Source organism: Triturus cristatus, chromosome 3_1 (assembly GCF_964204655.1).
Source record: "Triturus cristatus chromosome 3_1, aTriCri1.1, whole genome shotgun sequence".
Classification (NCBI taxonomy): Eukaryota; Metazoa; Chordata; class Amphibia; order Caudata; family Salamandridae; genus Triturus; species Triturus cristatus.
Genome location: NC_140583.1, coordinates 952,840,671 through 952,862,844, shown reverse-complemented (window position 1 = coordinate 952,862,844; position 22,174 = coordinate 952,840,671). Strand labels below are relative to the sequence as shown.

Genomic DNA, 22,174 nt, shown 5'->3' with positions numbered 1-22,174 from the left:
CCAAACAAGCGCTGTATTTGAAGTAGTTGGATTGGGTGTATAGGCGCTTATGTTTAAATAAACATACTGTTACAGTAGTGTAAGCTGTGTGAGCCTCGTGGGATTCCAAGTGAGGCTCCACCCGCTTGGTGGCCTTCTGGGGCTGTGCTTGTGGTGCGTGTACTCAAGCATTCCAGGCATGTGGTAAAGTGGGGGAAAGGAAGCTGGCTCTATTTTAGGAGGAGGGATCGCCTCCACCTCCTAAAGAAACTTACACAAACCAGCGCAACTGGCATCCATTTTTGTGCTTTGGGAGGTGGTATGTGGACTCCCATGGTGAGCACATTCCAAGTACTGAAGGAGAACGAGAAACGGAGTACTATGTGCATCAGAAGATTACTTGATAGTTTAAAGTACACTGGTTGCAGCACATTAAAAAAAGTTGGAACGTGGTGAGCGCTGCATCTTGCAGCCACCTTGTAGTATATGAAATTGCTGTGAACAGAACTGGTACATAACGACATTGGTGAGCAATTTTCAACATTTCTTAAACTCTCTTTTGATATCGACACAACTGAATGGTCTGCGCGTTCAAGGTAAAGTGAGCTGCACTAAGTGTTTGGACAGTATACAATTATTAAACATAGTAATGTGCTCTAGTTCACACGAGCTATGATGAGGGCACTGGCACTAAAAAGTACTGTTGTCAAGAGGTTTCGGGTGACTATTGTTCGCTCACTATGTTGGAGGATTGTATGTTTGGGTGTGGAATCGCTCACTGGTGGGGAAGGACAAGTTACCTGCCTAATAATAATAATTTATTTGAATGCTGAGTTATTTTGAGATGCTGCAATTATTTAGTTACCCCTGGTCCTGTTGGGATGCGGTAGGGGGTGGTTGGTCCTGTTGTGAAACCGTGTTTTGTGGATCCCTAGTACTTATGGGAGGCCATGAGTTGTGTAAGTGTAGTAGAGTGTATGTAGTCCCTGGTCCTGCTGTATGGGCGTGCTTAAGGCCCTGAATCTGTCATGTGATATGTGAATGTGAAAGACACCCATTAATATCTTTACTGTTGTCCTTCCTAGTTGGTTAAGGGCGTACTTTAGGGTCATGTGTATTGCACCCTTATCTTAGTGTTGCCCTTCCTAAGGAGTTAAGGGTGTAGGGGGCAGTGTGTAGCCCAAGGTTTTCACCCTTCCTAAGGGGTTAATGGGGTAGAGGCAGTGTTTCTGCCAAAGGTTGTCTACCCTTCTTAAGGGGTTAAAGGTGTAGGGGCAGTGTGTGAGCCCATAGTTGTATGTTGTAGGGGTACGTTCTTACACCTCAATCCTGTAGAGGGTGGAGAAACCCCATGTCCTGTGTGAATGGTGTGTGGTGTCTAGTGGTAGAGGGCAATTGTGTGCCTGGTTCTGCTTTGTGATTGTGTGTGATGTAGAGTGGATTTGGGTATCTGGGGTAAGGTGTTGTAGACGTGATCAAGGAGTTTGAGTCCTTTATGTATGAGTAGTGAAATTTAGTGACATCTGATTTTTTATTCCATCTATTTCCCAGTATAGTATTTTCGTATTGTTTTTTTCAGGGAGGGAGTTGTGTTTTGGTCTTGTATGCTTCCCATATTCCCTATGTTCCCTACTGCTCAGCCTTCCGGAACGACGAGGCCAGAGCCACGAGTTCCGGAAGCCCACAAGCGTAACCACGCTTGCCCGAACAACCACTTTGCCTTAACCACACACATGAGTGTCTAAGGCAAATGAGCTGTTCTGAGGAGCGTCGGGAAGCGGACACGGAAATGTAAGTGGGACTGGGGCCAGGTCTGGGGGCGTTTGTGGCAGCTTTATGGGTTGGTGGAGGGGTTCAAGATAGTTTTAATGGATTGTGGGGGCTTAGGGTAGTTTTATGGGGTGGTGGGGGTTCAGGAACATTTTAGGGGATGGTGGGGGTTCGGGGTTATGTTCAGGGTTGGGGGTTCGGGGTAATTTTTAGCGGTGGTCGGTGTTCAGGTAGTTTTTAGGGATGAAGGGGTATTTGGGGTTGTTTTCATGGGTGGGAGGAGGTTCAGGGTAGTTTTTAGGGGTGTGATTTTGGGGTAGTTTTTAGGGGTGGGGGTTTGGGGTAGTTTACTGGGGAGGAGGGTGGTTCGGGGTAGTTTTCAGGGGGGGTGGGGGTTCAGGGTAGTTTCTAGGGGTGGGGGTTCGGGGTCGTTTTTAGGGGATGGTGGGGGTTTGGGGTTGTTTTGAGGGGTGGGGTTTGGGGGTAGTTTTTAGGGGTGGGGTTTGGGGCAGTTTTATGGGGTGGTGGGAGTACAAGGTAGTTTTAAGGGATGGTGGGAGTTCGGGTTGTTTTCAGGGGTGGGAGGGTTTGGGGTAGTTTTTAGGGGTGTGGGGTTTGGGGTAGTTTTTAGGGGTGGGAGTTCGGGGTGGTTTTTAGGGGTGGGAGTATGGGGTAGTTTACAGGGGTGGAGGGTGGTTTGGGGTAGTTTTCTGGGGTGGTGGGGGTTCGGGGTAGTTTTTAGGGTGGGGGTTTGGGGTAGTTTACAGGAGTGGTGGGTGGTTCGGGGTAGTTTTAAGCGTTTGGGGGTTCAGAGTAGTTTTCAGTGGTGGGGGGGTTTGGGGTAGTTTTTAGCGGTGGGGGTTCGGGTTGTTTATAGGGGTGGGGGTTTGTGGTAGTTTTCAGGCGTAGTGGGGGTTTGGGTAGGGGGTTCAGGGTAGTTTTTAGGGGTGGGGGTTTGGGGTATTTTTTTAAAGGGTTGTTTTAGAGATTAGCAGAGGATGGGTCGTTTTTTAGGGCTCTGGGGATGGGGGTGGTAACCTTAGCCACGCATACCCATTTATCACGAAAAAAATCATGGTAAAGGCATGTGTGGTAAAGTAATGCATGGTTAAGACGCCGTCGTTAAACAGACCGCGTTGTTTAGGTATGCGGGGTTGAGGAACTTGTTGTTCCGTCATACAACCGCTCAGCCAGTATGTGAGGTCTTCCGAATGTTGAGAGTGTTTAGAGTTGAAGGAGTGTCAGTTGAAGGAATGGACTGAGCAGCAAGGATCCTGCTCCTGGTGGGGCCTATCTGTACCCTACAACTAAGCTAACAAACCTATTTCTTTTATAACCTACGAGTATCCATCTTTGATTATAACAACTATGTCAGGGGCTCTGCCATGAACTACCTGGATCAAAAGAATCAAATAACAAACTATAACAATGATGTGCCAGATACAGTAACTATGTGCTTTACTACAACCCCAATGCCCAATTACATCACTACATGCCTAGGCACAGCCCCAGGTATGAAGGATCAAATCTAAAGGCAAAAAACAACCTGAAATAAACAGTTATAATGAAAAATACATAGACACAGCTGCAAATGTCTAGCCATAGCCCGAGTGTGCAAGCATTACCTCAAATAGCCATTCACAGCCCTACATGCCCAGGCCCCGCTTCAAACGCCGATCATTTATTGCTTATGCAGCAGTTTCCTATTTTTCCATCACAGAGAGGGCAGTAGTGTAAATTCTTATACTGGGCTATAGGCAGGGGCTAGTCGATTGAGAAGAGCACACATTCTTAGAAAACTTTGAACACCCGAAGTTCCATTTTACAAATCACAGGGATATAAACATTAGCAGCAAACAGCTTGTGATGCAGGGGGCAAGCCTTACAAGAGGTGAACGTTAACAATGTTCAGCTAATGATGAGCCACAGATTTATTTGAGAAAACCTTTAATTACAATGTCCCTTATGGCACTCATTTATGCTTTTGTTTGTCTTACAAAAGGGTCATTACATGCTGGATCAGAATTCTGGGTAGAGGACTAGAGGGAGTGATGAAGAGGCTAATACAGGCTTTCAAGCCTGGAGCTTGGAGACAGTAGTTGCATGGGCTGGGGAATAGTTGGCTATGAGTCAATTTGAAGAAAGCAGATAACCCTGTTACATATCGCTGTAATTATATAATAAATAATTAATCAATCGTTTGCTGTAATCTCTCTGCAAGAGTGGTCTCTCTAGTGATTGTAGGTTTTTCCTCAGGCTAAATCAGCATATTTATTGCAAACATTATAATGAAACAGATTTGGTATGTGGTATGGAGTTCTGTGTTTTTTTTTCAGGTTGTGCTAACACTCCAGAGGCTGAATTACAGCCCATAGTTGTTTCTGATGCACTGAGACCCTTTTGAGTATTGCTGAGAGTGATGGATAATAAGTATCAGCAGTGTGAATTGTATCTGGTGTTCACTGGGATGAGAAAAGTCCCATTAGTTTAATGCAGAGCTTCGGGTGCAATGTTATATCTTCTTTCTTCTTTGACATGAAAGGTTTATTCCTAGACATTCGTTTTGTTCTAGGAGACTCTGTGATGAGGGGTGATCTTTACCATTTGATTTTTATCCACAACAGTGCTGGTTACGTTGTACAGTCTCTAACAATAGGTCCCCTCCCTCTCATGATCTGTCAAACAGTGCTAAGTGCATCCTGCTTTCTTACTAGCTGGGCTCTTTATGTGTCTTGTGTACGCTCACAAGTATCCAGATAAATCAAGTTTGCGACCCATGTGTAGTGTCTTATGAGTTAACAATAACAGGTCAGTTTTGGTTCCTGATGGACTCCGTAGAACTATGATGTAAGTGTTCAGGTGTGGTGAATACAGTTCATGTTTTAGAACGTTGAGTTTGCAGTTACACCCATAGGAATTAAGATGTGTAATACTAAGCTCTGTGTGTGGTGTATTCATTTCCGAGAACCCCTGAAGGGGAGGACACCATACTATGCAAAAGGTTTCTTTCCCTAGGCTTCATGCTGGTATGACGTTTTGCCCATTAAATTAACCCTCTCAGCTTTCATGTGCTCTTTGGGAATCATCTGCCAACTTTTAAGGGAGAAATGAAGGGTCTTCTTTTGTGTTCCTCTCATTACTCCAGTTTACCAGCACTAGGCTGGTGGTGGTCGGGACACTATCACTCTACAGTCTGTTACATAATAGTTCCTCCAATCTACTGCTTCTGCAATACATGTTGACATTCACTTCTTGTTGCTGGAGAGGTATTTGCTGCCAGGTTTGTGAGACCAGGTTATCCTCACAAAATGTACACACGATCACAAAGCAGGGAACTTTTAATACACGTGGTCATTATCTAGCTCCCCTTTATGGCCTCTTGATAAATCTTCAACACATTTGCAGGCTATTACAAAAGGTAATCAAGCATTGAATAAGCAAAAAGCTTTGGCCTTGGCAAACAGGTGTGATGGTTAATTCTCTTTTCTTTGTTGTAAGAACATGCCTCAAAATTAAAAGGAGGAACAAAAGAAAACACACCGGCACTTAAACGTGGCAGCAATTTGCTCGCCATAAAAATAGTACATTTAAAAAATAACCTTTGCATATAACTTTAATAGAACAGTGTGGATGCTTTGGAGCAGGCAGGTTTACTAAAAAAAATGTATAAAACCTTTTATAATTTTAATACACATTGCAAGAAAAGAGGATTCTCATAGGCTCAAAGAAAATGCATGATTTGTGTGAATTACTGTAAGTTGGAAACATTGTTTAAAAACACATGAAAGTAGAAAACATAAATAAGGGATAACAAAAGAAAAGAAACAACTCTTTGATAAGGTACAGTTTTGGACCACCTTCCCTGGCACGAAAGCGGACTTCCTTTTAGACAGATATTCACATGGAATCAGATGAAATTTCATCACTAAAAGTGCAAGACAGCCAGGGATTAAAGGGGGCTGAACCATTGTCCCTTGGGCACCCATTGGTGGGTGAAAGCAAAATGTGCATGACAGTTTAACAGACCCATGGCTGAAGAAAGCTGAGTCAGAGCACCTCTATTTATGTATGTATTTTTTATTTATCATTTTTGTAATTTATAGGCTATCAACAAAGCTTTAGCTTTCTGTAAGCCAGTCCTAGAAATACAGTTGTATCTATGTACGTGTATACGTGAGACGTGTCAAAGTATTTTAAATACTTTTTGATTTTGGTAGTCAAAGAGTTATTGCTAGAGAACCTACAGAGAGTTTTGTTTCCCACCTATCTCCAACTATCACATGCAGTCCTTTCATCACTAACACATCACAAGACTACTCATTGACTGTCCTGATGATTGCCACAGTCGGTCTGGTGGTTGAGTATCAGTTACTACACAAGACCAGTCTCAATGTTCGACAGCTGTAAATGGCGCCAGAATTAAACACACACTTGGAAATGTTTCCTTTTATTGTAGAAAACAAAAATATTTTAATGCAGTTTGTTTTTACACATCTAAAGTCCATAAAACAAATCCATAGAAATGAGGACACTGTTTGCATGCAGTCTGCATTTTCTCTTGCTTAAACGTTTCTGCTCACAAAAATAACAACACATTTTATTTTCCTTCAAAGCCACTAAAGCAGAGGGAGAGCAAAACATGCAACACTGTACACATTTGCATAGTATTTGTTACCCAGCATGCCTTGTAGAATGCTACACATATCTATAGAGTAAAAAAGAAAGAAAGTGAAAAATTAGCAAAAAAACTAAATACAAATGTGTACTATTTTGGTTCAGTAAAGGCAATGCTTTCCCACCCTTTCATATGTGGCTTGGTCATTGACTAGCTGTTGAAACAACAAGGGCCACAATTTGTCAATTTGAATGATTTGTTTTCTCGCATTAGCTTGAAACATTTATTTTAGTGTTATAATATGAAACCTTTGTATTCATAAATATTTTACCAAAACATCTTACCTTTTATAGTCTGTAAATAGTAAGACACAGTTTACTAGCAATTTAACTTTGAGAGCCCTAGTACATTTTTTAAATGGAACTTCAGTGGTCCTATCTGAGTTTGGGCAATACAACATTTCACATTCTGCAGATTATCCATGCCATAATGTTACACAGGAGCACTAGCGAGCAACTCGCCTACATTCAAAATCCTTTTTTTTGGACAACATTTGACTAACTACAATATATTATCAATGATTTTCTATACTAGACAATCATGAAATAGGCATAGTGTTGCATGGAAAAGTCACAACGAGGCACAATTTGCAATATTTTGAAACGGTTTGTGTGAAAAAGCAGATACAAAGTCAACCAAATGAACAACACATCCATCTATCCGAAAAATCAGTGACAATCTAATAGTTGACTAACTTTGTGCTGTTCAAAATGTGCTTTTTTACCTCCATGAGCCGTATTTTCGCAGTGCCAAAATATAAATCTCATTTTTAGTGCTGTACAATATATTCTCTACCTACAATATTTATTATCTGAATGCTAAATAGGCTACAATTTATCAAGGGTATGGATTATTGACAAGTGAGAGCTTTTGTAAACAAGGTCTGAAAAACATTTCTTGAAAGGCAATAACAGGCAGGCTGTAACAGAAACACTTTAAAATGATGACTTTAATGAACGAACAATTTTCAGTTTTAATGCCAGCACCGAAAGAACAAGCCTGCAACAAGGAAACACAAGGGAAAGAATAATGCATTCAAATGCTGCTTGCAGCACAGGCAGAGTAAATCCCAAGAAAGCTATTGATTTACTTTTTGATGTTCAGTGCTATGGCTTTACCTGAATGTTTACTTTTTCTTTTATCTGCCTTCATCTCCCCAAAACCTCTATTAAACTATAATTGAGCACGGGGATTTAAGAATTTTATTAGTTTTGAAGAGTAAATCTTTTGAGTCAGAAAATATGGGCGCTTCTCCAAGGTGCATGATGTAGTTTTCCAGCTCACCTCACTGCCCGAGATAATTTATCAAATGAATTTTAAGGGTATTAACATGTAACTATGTTTGAGTTTTAAAATTGCGTAGGACTTGCAAACCAGGGAACAACACCGGGCTGAAACCAAGGAGAGTATTCCTATTAAGGCTACAGGAAAACATGTTTGCTGAAATGAGTTTGCAAGCTGACAACATAGCAGTCCCTACAATGCAAGCACAGAATGCAAATCATATGCTAAAAGTTGATTGGGAAATGAAAGGTAACCTACACATCATAGAAACTTCCCCGTTGAGTGGACGCTGCTTTGACTGAAGCTGCAAACATTCTGCTCACACATTGATAGATAAAGGCTCACGGCTAACTTCCAATGTACAAAGGAATGGCCATGAACATTAGCTTCTGGCCTTTTTGTACTTTGCTTGCAAGATAACAAACTAGGTGCAAACAAGCTAGAAGAGCAAGCAACCAGAATGATATGGAAACTTATCTCATGTTCAAAGCACAACTAATGTTTGAGTCAGTAAAACACATGGAGATTTGACACGTGCACCCATAATAAAAAGCAAAACTACTTTGACATGTATTTTGCCCTAGCCATCACAGAAACGTGCAGTAAATTGAGAGACTGAGCTACACTGGATAGAACTGTCGAATTGAATATCCTCCTAGCCAAAACATTTACTAGCTTGTCCCAGGAATAGCAAACCTTTGGATGGGCAGTAAATGGCTTTTGTATAGCAGGGCAAAGCCTAGAGATATAACTTGTCAAAACATACAAGGCATCAAGAATTTCATAACTATAAAATATAAACAATGCCTATTTGTTTGTTTTGTCATGTCTGTGTGACTTAACAGCTACATGATTCACTGCATGTGCAAGGCACAGAGGGTTGCTTTAGTCTCACCATCTCATTTGACCCTCATCAGTGCTAGAACAGCAAATATCTATCACACGATGGCAGATGTTCTGGAGGGGAATGTGGGCCGCTGTGTAAGAGCCCTGAAGGGGAGTATGGCCTTTTGGGCCACCCTTCCCGTTGTCGGTGACAGGCCGCATCTCCCTTTTGAAAATGGTGGCACTCCCTCGTTTATTATACTATTTTAGGACACTTCCGGTGTGGATACCCAACTCCACGTTCCGGTTGCTGAAATCGATGGTGGTGTCTTTTTTGTGGGGTACGGGCAGGCCGTAGAGTAGCGCAGGCAACGCTTATAAGGCCCAAGAGTGAAGGAGGACTGGCGGTCCCAGACATTGAATTATATTACTTAGCGGCTCAGTTGCAGATCTTCACCCAAAATGTGGCGCGAGTGTTCCGAGGCCCGGAGGCCGGGAGGAGTGGGGGAACGCCACACCATGTCCTTTCCTATATCGCCCTGCAGCAGAGACTGGAGACCAGGGACCTCCTCACAGAGGAGATAACTTTCAGACTCTGCTGGAATCGATCCCAGCGACGAGCGGGAGTGTTACATCCGTATGCGCCGGAGATACCGCTGGGGATGCTGACTGCATTGCCACACGGCGGCGACTGGTCGCAATTACAGCTTTGGGAAGAAGCAGGACTGTAGGTGGTGGGGGACCTATATGAAAATGGGATTCTGCTGACCTACCAGACTCTCCAAGAGAGGTTTGATTTGCCAAGGGGAGGTTTCCTGCTGCACGCAGCGCTTACCAGAGCGATGCAGGAGCATTGGAAGGAGGGGCTGATGGAGCCTCAGACGTCGATGGCTTTCCAGTACACTATGATGGCGGCAGGAACTGTCAAGGCGATTACGTGCCTGTATTCTAGAATGCTCCTGGAAAACCTACCGCCCCTAACCGAACTGAAGGGGAAGTGGGAGAATGATCTAGGTAGAGCTATCCCTGAGACGGCCTGGGCGCAGATAGTGAGACGGGCTTGGAAGAGCACGAGAAACGCAAGGTTTCAACTAGTGCACTTCTATATACTCCACAGAGCATACTTGACGCCTGGGAAAATCCAGAAATATTTTAAAGTTGAGGAGGCGGCATGTCCCAGATGTCTGAGAACTGGGGTGGAATTGGACCATATGCTGTGGTCTTGTCCAGCAGTGGGTCTCTACTGGAAAGAGGTGGGAGATACCCTGAATGAGGTGACAGAGAGGCGGCTGGAGTTCGATATGGCCGTTAGTATACTGCACTGGTTCCCACACACGTCCAAAACTAAAATCACAAGCAAATTCGTAGACATGGGACTCATATTAGCAAAACGAGAAATCACGAGGCGGTGGAAGGCAACCGTGGGTCCCACTAGTACACGATGGAAAGGGGAATTTCTCAAATGGGCCACCAGCGAGGGTGCGCTGCGGTATCAATGGGCGCGTAGGCGCAACGATGAGAAGGCGCTAGAGGCGGCAGCTGCGTGGGAGGTGTTAGTACAGGCACTGCGAGACTATGAGCCAGGTGCTGAAGGCGAAGACCAAGCCGGGGATGAGGGGATGACCCCGGAGCAAGCTGGGCACATCACATAACTCAACACATCGGTATTCCTTGCACTGGTCGACACCTGAGGGCAGAGACGAACGCCTGCGTGGTTGGTGGGGATTGAGGGAGGGGGAGGGACTCTATAATTTTCATAGTGTTTAAGGGTAGAGGTTTTTGTTATGCAGATTATTGGTTTGTGGGATGCTTAGATCTGGGAGGATTTCCATGGCCCTGCGATAGGTATTGTATCATTGGAGGGGGGCTTGTGATTAGGTTACAAGGTGTATAGTGAAACCAATTTTGTAAGGATTTATAAGTGGTTGTGAAAAAAATCAATAAACTACGTTTAAAAAAAAATCAGTGCTAGAACAGCAACAGGCTCCACCCAGGATTGCTGTTTTTTGACATGCTACTTATACATGATACCCATAACATGATGACACTCTGTATGTGTACTTGGTGAAACAAGTACTATGTGTCTAGATGGACATGTAAGTTGTGTGTGCTTCCCAGACATGTCTTGTGTAGCACAGGATGTGGTTTGAAGATTCTCAGTATATTTGAAACTCTTTCTTGGTAATTTCATATCATAAGCCTGAAAAATCAGATATTGTGATGATGGTTGCCCCAGTTAAGCATGCGGGTTGTATTTTGTATATGCGTTGTGACACTGCTCTGCAGGTTGGTGACACTGATTGTACATTTTGTCTTAATGACGATGCTGTTGTCGGCGTGTGTATATTGTTGGTGTCTCATTTTTTCAACCATACATTTGTGAGGAGGTCTTATCACAATCTCCACCTTCTATTGTGATCAATGAATTTTAGTTGTACATACATCGGTCACTGTCGTCCACGTCTCCTCACTCCTGGGTGCATGCATGTGTGAACTCTGTGACTGTTTCTTAAAATTTCAGACATGGTGTCCTTAATATACTGTGGCATCCAAATGGCCTCTTTTATGTCCTTTTTGTTTGTGTTTGTGTGTGCTTGCTCTGTGCAAAGGGGAAGCTGTCACAGCAATGTGCAGTCAGCCATTTACAGCTGCACCTGTAAGATGTACAGCGTTCATATTGTCAATGAGGGTGCACTGTAGAGAGGTTCTCCTCAAGTAGCCACCTTCAGTTTCTACTGGGTGTGGTTAAGTTGACAAGTGTTACACTGTGCATTTCCCTTGCTCAGTCACATATCATTTGCCATATGCTTTGGCAGCTTGGATGATTCCATCTAAATGGTGATTTTGAAAATTGAGTGGGGACAACATAAAAACTGAAGTTAGCTTACTTGAAAATAAAAAAGTGACACTATTTTTGATTTATACGTTTGAGATCATACTGTTTATCTTTCAAAAATTAAACTTTGACGGCGACCTTATATTGTGCTCTGGATCTGCGGCACGCAAGCATGGGTCGTGTATGCACTCCAGGCATCCGTTTTCTTCAACAGACATGCCATCAGTAAGTTACATTTTTGAGATTTTATATAAAATAAGGACCCACATTTGTAAGACATACAAATAATCCCAAACACACACAAAGAAAGCGAAATGAGCCTTGATACCTACGTAGAGGGACATTGCTAATTTTGAATTCATGTGTACCGCACTTAAAGGAAAAGAGATATTCCCAATCACAAGCAGGGCTGGACTGGAAACTAAAATCAATCTTAGGAAAAATGTTCAAACCAATTGCAAACTCCAGGAGGTAGCAACTAGACTATGGCCACGGGGTCATGCATGGGACATGGCAGCCTGTCCTGCTCTGAAAACAGTCTTCAAGCCTCCAGCCCACAGGGGAAATGCTAGAGTGGCAGAATTGACAGTCTGGCCCTTATCTTAAATAGAGTAGATTGAAACAGCGAGGTTCCTGCAGGAAGCGGGGCAGGCAGGAGAATGTCTGGAGGTGCAATACATTATTTTGTGTGTGAAAAAATCAGAGTTCGGTACGTGAGAAAAATTATTTTTTTGATAGACATCAGGAGTCACTGAATAGTCTATGGAAAGTCCCAAAACATGAGGCATTATTGATATGCTAAAGAAGTTAACTGGAGTAAGCAGAAAGATCAATTAAAGAGTTGTGTGTATTGGTATTTGAAACATCAAACTTAGGTAGAGATTAACAGAGTACTGAACATGGGCGGGAGCGCTGGAATTTGATTCAAAAGCGTTTACCACGAAGCAAAGTATTGGAGGGTGATGATACCTAATAAGTAGAAATGTAGTCGGTAAATTTAATTATGTTGATCAGAATATTGACAGTGCTCAGATGCCTTTCATGGCTGCTAAACAACAAAAAGACAGACCTTGCATCAGATTTTGATGTTCACCATTAGAAAGAGCATGACGTTGAAGTATTTTAAAACATGTATTATTATTGAACTGCTTTGGAATCTCTTTACATTAGGCAAGAGATTCTGCTGAGCCTGGCAACTGTGGATTTAGATGAACTTATTCCATAACATTGGCTGCAGCCTCAGTTTCTGCTGCGCATTCAATCAGGTTGTTGCATCACAGAGAGTACTAGCATATAGTGCATGACCTTATGCTAAACGTGGCATTTATAGTGGTCTCTTTTGTTCTGTTCTGTTGATCTATATATTGACCATTGGACTCTCCAGAATTACATTTTGCACATGGTGTAAATCACTACTTTTGACCGGTAATTTTCCTCGTAGTCCTATAAAGAAAATACATCTCTTTTTGATGACATTCATCACAAATACCTCCTTTGGTGTTCCAACATATTTCAGTTTTGAAACAGATCATTTTAATTTATTTATCAAACAAATGGTTTATTTGATACCCACATTCAGAAAAAGTGTTTACCACAAGCTAATCTGCAATAGTGTTCACCCCGATTCTAATTTAACGAATTGCTCCATAGAATGCAAAATCCAGAAAAAACTCAACATTATGAACCTGATGGATTCACTCCACAATTTCCTGAAAACATCAAGTCAGTAGGATTAATCATCAGCAGCAACCTCTCGTTCAGAAGGAACGATGTGGTAAGTTGCTAAGACTATTGTTTCTTGACGTGCGCAAAGCTGGTAAAATATTTAGAAAAGAGAGTACAGGGGGCCATGTGCATCTTTGGGAAATGGTTTTGATGCTACTCATGTCTTCATTTAAGCTATCAGTGGACATCTGGACATTCAGGTGTCAGAGAATGAACAGTGTGAGGCTCCTGAGCAGTGGCTATTGCAGTGCTTAACCTTTCCCACTCTGGAGTAAGAACAGCCCAAGTGTTAGCAGGAAAAACTCCATGTCTGCAGGAGCCAATCCATCCTTCTGGAAGTTTACACATTGAACATAAGACTTTTGGCAATCAAAGCCAGGTCATACAGAACTTCACCTTAGGTAAATTTGGGAACATTTGCTCACCTTCAGGATGAATGAAGTTGCTCCACTTCGTGGGCAAGGCTTCAACTTCACCCTCCCACATCTCTTACAAAACAGATGCATCATTACAACAGATATTCAATCTCTGCTAAATAAAGCCTTCAGAACCACCTTAAAAAACACCTGGTCCTTTCCCACATCGATGGTGGCAACACTCTGCTCACCTGTAATCCCCGACTCTCATGTGACTTTAATGAAGTGGTCTGCATGCTGCTGCCCTATTCAGATAAGGCTTTATGAAGAACGTTTACATCACCCAGATCTTGACAGAACTTCACTGGTTCGCCTACAGGCACTTCATCTCCAAGACATGGAAAGTCGTCTGCTCATGTCACTTTATCCAACTGAAAATAGTATCACCAGGGCCAAAAGTCATAACAGAAAATTAGGTATGGTAGCAGTAGCCACTGTAATAAACATACATAATACCTGCCATAGAGCTAATTCTAAGAGTAATACTGATATTGGTACAATTTGATCCAATATATTAATTTAAAACATCATAGTATATGTGTGTATGCTATCTATAAAATATGCTGGATTTGTAACTTGTATAACGTTACAGTAAGAAGTGAGATACACAACACCTACATTCAGAAGCAGCAATGTACCTCTGCTGCAATGTGTTTTCCAAGTGGAGTATTTTATCACACATCACAAAAAAAAATTTTGCCTATCATGCTAGGGGTGCAATGCTTCATTTGAGTGGTAACTTTGACTCTGACTTGGTCATTTGTCCAGCCAGACTGAGAATATTCAAAGGTGGATGCAAGAGAGTAAGCTCACACTGAATATTGAACTTATTACCAGTGGGATCCAAGATGGTCATAAAAAAATATATGCAATACTCTCAAGATATTTAAGGCTAGGAAGGCGGAAGCTGAACTCTCCCCAGGGTTAAGACCTTCAAATTTGTGATCAACACCACATGTGAATGAATGAACAGGCTACCCATCATAACTAGGTTATATGTCAGAATTGTCATAATAAAAACATAATCTGACATAAATGTCATGGCCTGGATATCATGTGCAAGAATATCACTACATTGGGTGTAGATTGTTTTATTATTAACTCTAATGTGCAATAGTTTTGTAAAAGATATTAAAGACTTCATATTTTTTTCAGACAATATTTAGGCTACTCTCTTCTGATATTATACCATCAGCTCCTATATTTGTGTACTGGCTAAACTAAAACTCTGTCATCCAAAGTAAGTCTGGCTGCCTATGCCCAGGCCATCACTGGAATCAGACATGATTATTACGCCTCCATTTTTGCGAGAGTCTCGAAGAAGGTTGTTGGATGGCTGCAGAAACCACAGTATACTACAGCTAGGATTTTAAGCCATGAGCGAATGTTAACATGGTTTTCCAACTATTGGAAAGTTTCACTGGCTTTCTTTTGCAAGCTGTGTGCGTTTTTAGGTGGTCAGGATGCTTCATAATAATCGAATACTAGGCAGGCTCAATGAACTGAACTTATTGTCTTTGGGACATGAGTTCCAGCGCCTAAGTTGAGATCACAAACATCTGTTTTACACTTTCAAGTTTACGATGTAAATGATGGAAGTGAAAATTCCACAAGAAGTAGGACTACAGTGTTGGAATGAGCTCCAACAAGAGCTAATGAAGGAAATTATCTAGATTTATAAGGGTCACAAACTAATCTAATTTATGAAGCCAGACTGACACCTAGGTACCCCAGGATTTTTTGCCTTACAAATTGTATGACTTATTTCACTCCACCATAATTTTCACAGGTATGAAATCAAGTGCTTCAATGGGGGCCAATTTCATTGGAGTATGCCCTGTGGCAATTTCCCATGCTCTTAGTCTAAGCTGGTCATATTGGCCACCAAAATATTAAAATACAGACTCACACAATCTGCCGATAACAATTTTGAGGTAAATGAATCACCAAAGATGCAAGAAACAGAGGCAGACCACACTCAAAAATGGCAACAACTGAAACACAAATGGGGAATTCAGGGCCAAGAAACAGCATACCAAAACCACCCAGGGATCCAGAAGCCAAGAACCCTCTGGTAAGGGAAAATTAGAGACGATTCCCATGCAAGCATCGGGAGTTGTACTGTAGAACCCAGTACAAAACACACTAAAGAAGCAAAGAGAATAAACATTTTTAATGTATCACAAGAATCCTGGGATACCAAGCAATTTAATGATGGTACAGAAAGAGCAGAATATTGTACTGAGAGCTACAGAATTTGCCAGCAACACCTGGAAAGGGAGCTGAGAATCAAAAGAATGGATGTAAGAGAACTTCCACTGTAAAAAATATTTCTTTTTTATGCAAGAGGTACTAAAAGGTTGATTGTACTCCAGACAGGGACATAAAACCTTTGTTCTATCCATGGGATTTCACTTAATACAAGACATGACTCAATTTAGTCAGAATGCTTGTATAAAAATAACAATAATAATGTTTTTGTCGAAGCTGCTCAGTGTATTCAAGAACCATATGCGTATGTATGTATGTATGTGGTATTTGCATAGTGTGACCCTAACCAAAAGGCAGGAAGTGGTAAGATAATGGAATAAGATTAACGAGTTGTTGATGGCCGCAATGGTCAGCTGCAAGGCAATGTATCAGTTATGCATTGCTGACTAACACCCTTTAACAATACTCTCAACATCTCACCAGCAGCACAGATTTCTAATAGCCGGTAGATTAAATCATTAGGTAATTCTTTGCAACCCACAATGTTAAGAAGGCATTATTGTCCAATGCACCTTTCAAAATTTGAAAGAACTTTTATCAAAGACTAACTAAATTGTCACTGGACATAAGTATACAACCAAGTAGAGCTTAAATTTCAATTGCAACACCCTGTCTAATAGTGAGATTGAAAAATGTATTTTTCAAGAGCACTGTAATGTTAGAATGGACTAAGTAGCTTAGGATTAGTTTTCAATACCTGCAACTCAAACATAATCCTGATTTAGAATACAACATTCTTAAAATAAAAGCATTGGCACAAAGTTACCATGCTTTTGTGATTGTCACAGCCCATATTATTCTTAATCAAAAGACTTTCTCAACTCAAAGCAGTTAAAGGCTAACAAAGACCCATATCACTTAACATACATCTAAATATTTGTTCTAATATCTGAATTTTAGTGATACCAATCTATTGACTCATAAATTCCCAGTAAAGTGTTGATACTATAAAATAATGGATATTACTTTAAGTTTTTGTCTGAATATGTTGACTTCATAATTTCATATCAGAGCATTGTGATAAAGAATAACAATTGCAATGGCTAACTCTGTACAATTTAAGAGACCTATGGTACAAAAAGGGCTCCTGGGCATTCGGTTAGTGGCTTTGCCCAAAGTAATGCAAAATTTATAAACAATCGTGCATCTGTACTAAGTAAAATAGGGAATTAATTGCACACAATGAAATTCATTTGCATCAGTGTTTCAAATATTCAGTTTTGGGTAGTTAAAAATATAAACATTTAATTTCTTGCAAAAAAATCCCCAAATAATAACTTTGAAAACATTATAAAAGCAAACAAAAAAACTTGCAAAATTAAAGAAAACATTTTAATGTTTCTACAATAAAATACATATACATGTAGTTTAACATGTAACCCCCTTTAAAATGGTGTATAAGAACACAAAAAAAATTGTTATTGGCACAAAATGCAATATGTGCACTTCTTACAGAATGTAACATATGGTCTAAATGTTTTCCCTTTTCTAGCATGGCATGGAAGACTTAAAAGCAAGGCTTCAAAGAGCTACAATAGAAAGTACATTTTTGCAGTTCAAATGATAAAGCAGCAATATTAGTTTCTAGAAATATATACAGAATTTGTTTTGCAGCCATAAGAGATTTTGTTTTCAAGCATTTAGAATGACCCAATCACTAATGCTGCTATAGAAGTAAAAATGAAGGAAAAAGCTCTCTATTCTAATTTTATACCGTACATTGTAGTGCATTCTTTGCAATCAATATTTAATGCACGCAAAAGAACCCTTGAAAGGCTACAGGAAACACTTCACTGAGTGCTTTCTCTCTCATGCAAATATGTGTGCTGTACATATCATAAAAACTGGTAAAACTACCAGTGAGTGCTCCACTGTGCTATAGCATACAATATTGGTACTGGCAGACTTAGCCACTTACTACATAACGAATGTTCAGGCTTGGGCAAACACTGTAACTGGCATGGCGTGCTCTTTATTTGTCACTTGTTGAAAAGTGCCTCTTCTTAACAAAATTGCAACATTTAAGGCTTGCATGGATGTTGACATGACAGACAGAATTGCCAGTGCTGCATTCATTTTCTGGAAACAAATGTTGAAAAAATGTGGCTGTCTTACAATGATACAGTACTGTCACTATCAAGAAAATAAGCAGGCAGATCCAAACATATTTCTCAATATACCTACTTTGTAACACAAGTTATGAAAAATGTAGTTACGAAAGGAAAGATTGTTTAACATTCCATGCTGTCAAAGCCAACAGATCAGTAGGCTTTTGAGAAAAAAAACAAGCATATATTGATGTCATTTTCAGAAAATGCAGTTTGATGTAATCACAATAGTAGTTGATTTTTGTAATGCACATTTTATGTCTGAGTACTGAAGAAATAATCTGTAGAAAAAACATGCTCTGATTGTATCCACCTGGGGGATATGCAATGATTGGGAATTCTTTAACCGGCCCAGTGTGAGGCTTCCTAACTAATATAGGGTATAAACCCAATAAATCATGAATTTAAAAAGGTTTTTAAAAAAAGTCAAGTTTAAGTAATGTAGATGATTTCTGTTTTTAAATATGGTGTAGTTCTTTGTGTGATATTGGGTGGAATATCTAAAGGCCCAATCATACAATAGCTGCTTTTTCAAAACCCATGATTCACTGCAATTGTACCATTCCTTTGTATTAAAAGCTGTAATTTAAAGATGTTTAATACAATTGAAATCCTAAAAACTTTAACATCTAATATCACAAATACATCAAAGACAACATATCTTGACGTTAGTAAGCTGAATCATGTAGTAAACTATTTGGAAATCAGAAGTAAAAAAAGAATAGGAAAAATGTTTACTTTAGAAGAAAGATGTAATTTATTTTTTATTTCTGTTAAAAGTAAGTTGCCTGAAATAAGGGTTGATTTATAGCAGTTCCCTGTAATGTTCAGCTAACAATGAACAGCTCATTGGATAGAATGTTTATTTTTGTTCATGCTTCATGGATAATATGCTACCATATCAAGGGCCGGTCAACTACATTGAACAAGCTGCTTTAATTATTCACTTAGATTCGTCTGTTTGGATGTCACTCAGAGAAAATAGTTTCGTGAGCTAACAGTTGGCTGAGGTCCTTTATTCAAATATGGAAGTATTTCACTAGTATGGAATCATTATAGTGAATTGTAGGTTTTGAAAACGGCTGTTTGTGTACACATATTGCCTGAGACATCTTATAGTGCGTATCTAAACAACTGAAGGAACTGCTGTTTGTGTATACATATTGCCTGAGACATCTTATAGTGCGTATCTAAACAACTGAAGGAACTGTTTTATTTATTTATGAAAAGTAATTATGAAAAGTGAGGGTTTTTTTAAACCAATTCTTCAGTATAAGTGCAATGTATTCTTTAAAAGTGTATGTGTGTGTGTGTGTGTATATATATATATATATATATATATATATATATATATATATATATATATATATATATATATATATATATACACACACACACACACACATGTCATTGTAGTGGCTTCTATGATGCCAGGCCTATGTTTTATGATTGAGCCAACCTACTGACAGCTTGGGGTTTATATTAATGGTAACTGTATTTGTGCATATTCAGCTATGACAGCTTTGCGTCATTTCACTAAGAACATTTTTATACATGCTAATCATGAATTCCTGTATGCAGCTACAAGAGATCATCTGGGAGGTAAAATGAAAGTGAAGCCACTCAATTGTGTAGGCAGCAGGTTACAGGAAATGTAAAAACAAGTGCAACGTAGATCTAAAGGTGCGAGAAGAAACTTCACATTCTCATTGTCTTATATCACCTTTACATTACCCTATTTATTTTTTCCACTCATATCATGTAAAGGTGTGCTGCAGATGGTCTTGTGGTCCAGCGTAAGGGCATGCATTTTGCATGCTTTTAATATGCAGCAAGAGTCTAGGAATGCTGTTCTTTAGAGACAGCTGTCACTTACCAACAGACCTAAAACTGACCCATATCAATGAAACTTTAGTTACAGGATGCTTTATGCAGTCTGATAAATAAAGTCTGATGTTGTTTGAAATACGTGTGGCAAAAAGTTAAAATGCCAGCTTTAACCCACATTTGAAGTGTCACATTTGTAGATTATATACAGCATTCTTAATATAGTGGCTTACATCAAGTCCACAAATTAAAAGACAGGAAAAAAAGTTTGCCAATCCCATTAGATGCGGCAGCAACTGTGCTCGCAGTGTTCAGGAGAACTATGAAATTGAAAACAATTTCATTTGTCAACTCATTTTTGTTTTTTTCATAGACAGCATTAGCTTTGCTATTACTCAGTGAACGCCCACTTCTTTCACTTTGCACCAGAGGTCCATGTCGTAACGGGTGACAATTAGAAGCATTTTGGCAAATGAGCTAACATAATGTGCTTTGCGGTGACCGCCATACCAGAACATCTTAATCTTAGTGACAGAGTATGGTGTAACTGTGGCATCCTTTTCACAATATTTGGCACCACCCACGTTCGACATTTGGTAAGTTTGAAAAAAACATTCCAGAATTAGTATTGTACAGTGAAACCTACATATCTTTAACTTAAATTTAGCTTTTCAGCAAATAGCAAATAAATAGCTTTTTATTCAATTTTTTGGTTTATATCAATATTATAATTTTATTTATTGTTTATATTTCCATTGTTATTATATTTTTTCAAGTGATTGCAACATGCTCGAGTAGACTTTCCAGTCAATTAACCCAAATTCCAACAGGAATTGGCTTATAAATTGGTTCCAACTGGAACTGTTTATTTGGAATTTCCAGCACTGGAAATTAAATTTTTACTGTATCTGTGCCTTGATACGTACCCTAAATTACAGATTTAATCCTCTAATATATAACGAAGAAAACAAGCTCCTGCGGTGATGAAAATGCTGCACTACAAGAACGATAGACTGGGCAAAATGAATTTTCACCAAAATATATGTTAGCATGAAATATAATTTTCTATGATTTACATCAAGCATTGGTGAGTGAGCACAGTACAACTGTGGTGCACTGGGCAAAATAACGTGATGTGTTCTTCTTAGCTATGTTTTGGCAATTTGTTTAGTGATGAATGCTATCTTCCTTGAAAACCTAAAATCAAAGCCTGTGTCTGGAGTCATGGCTGTAGCCTCCAGGCGATCCCCGGTTCCTATGAGGTTTATAAGTGTCCTGGTACGAGTCAGAGTACTCTTCTTCCACCAGAGGGTAATGATCGCGGCTATGCTGGGAACTGGAAGACAAGCGATTCCTACTCTTCCGAGCCCTTTCATTGTGATAGTTTTCATCAGCTGTCATCAAGCTTCTTCTTTCAATTGGGGAGTTTTCTGTTGAGTGGTTGCTGTGCCTCATGCGTTGACTCTGTGCAGAGCAAAAAGATACAAGATTAGCTCTAGATAGTTGACTTTCATCAGAATTCAAGTAGGAAATCCTAGCACTTTAAACATCTGCCTCTTATTTTCTTCAAATTTAAAGAAAATAACCTTCAAATAAAATCAAACCATTATCTTAAAGCTGCACAGTTTCAAAATAAGAGTACTTTTGTGGGGAGTCTAGTAATTTAACAACATTAAAAAGCAGAGGCGCAGCAATTTAATATCACTTAAAATCAGGGTTGGAGTAGTTTCTCATAACAAAAAGAGGATCAGCAGGATAGGAAATACTCTAGCCTGCCATGCACTTCATTTACACCATGCAGTGCAGTGGAGTGGGGCCTTACTACCAATCATACAGTGCGGCATATAAGGGAGACTCACCACTACATCATAGAATGATGCATCAGTGGCCACACAAACTCAACCAAAAGGTATGTCAGATTAAATGGTGGTCTACTTTTGAGCTGTGTCCACCCTTCCACCACTGGCTTCCTGTTATCGATTTTGTATTTGACGTCCGGGGTGGAAGGCGATAGGCATCATGTGTAGAGGGTATGTCTCTAGGAAAATTATGCCTACCATTCACAGCAGTTGTGATGAGCATTTTATTCGACTGGCAGGAGACACCATCCATCAAGGCCTGGCAACGTTGTTCTGATGCCCACCTACTGCTGGGCAGTACAGTTGATGGCCCATGTCTGCATTAAAGGACTGGAAGATTACCTTAATATTCAATGACTGCGCTAACCATTTACAATGATGTGAAATCAAATCTTCAAATTAGCACAATCCTGGCAAGCTGCCCTCACTCTTGGTTTCAGGCCAACAATTTATGAGGATGTCGTCTGAACTTCATTTATAGCCTCTGAGATGCACAGAGAGGCAATGTGATGTTATTAGCACTCGTGTTGATGAATTTGGGTTCTAGAGCATTCAATCTGGCATTAACAAACAATGAATTCAAACTTAAGTTCCGTTAA

At 40.1% G+C, this 22,174-nt stretch overlaps 1 protein-coding gene across 2 annotated transcripts in view; it reads right to left on the bottom strand.

Moving 5' to 3' along the window:
* Positions 1-6,180: 6,180 nt before the first annotated feature.
* Positions 6,181-22,174, bottom strand: part of CACNB4 (calcium voltage-gated channel auxiliary subunit beta 4) — a 910,181-nt gene continuing 894,187 nt past the window's right edge. For both annotated transcript variants that reach the window (XM_085645539.1, XM_085645540.1), the window contains one exon: positions 6,181-21,180. In XM_085645539.1, the coding sequence (XP_085501665.1) occupies positions 20,920-21,180 (261 nt within the window). In that variant the 3' untranslated portion in view covers positions 6,181-20,919. The remainder of the gene's footprint in view (positions 21,181-22,174) is intronic.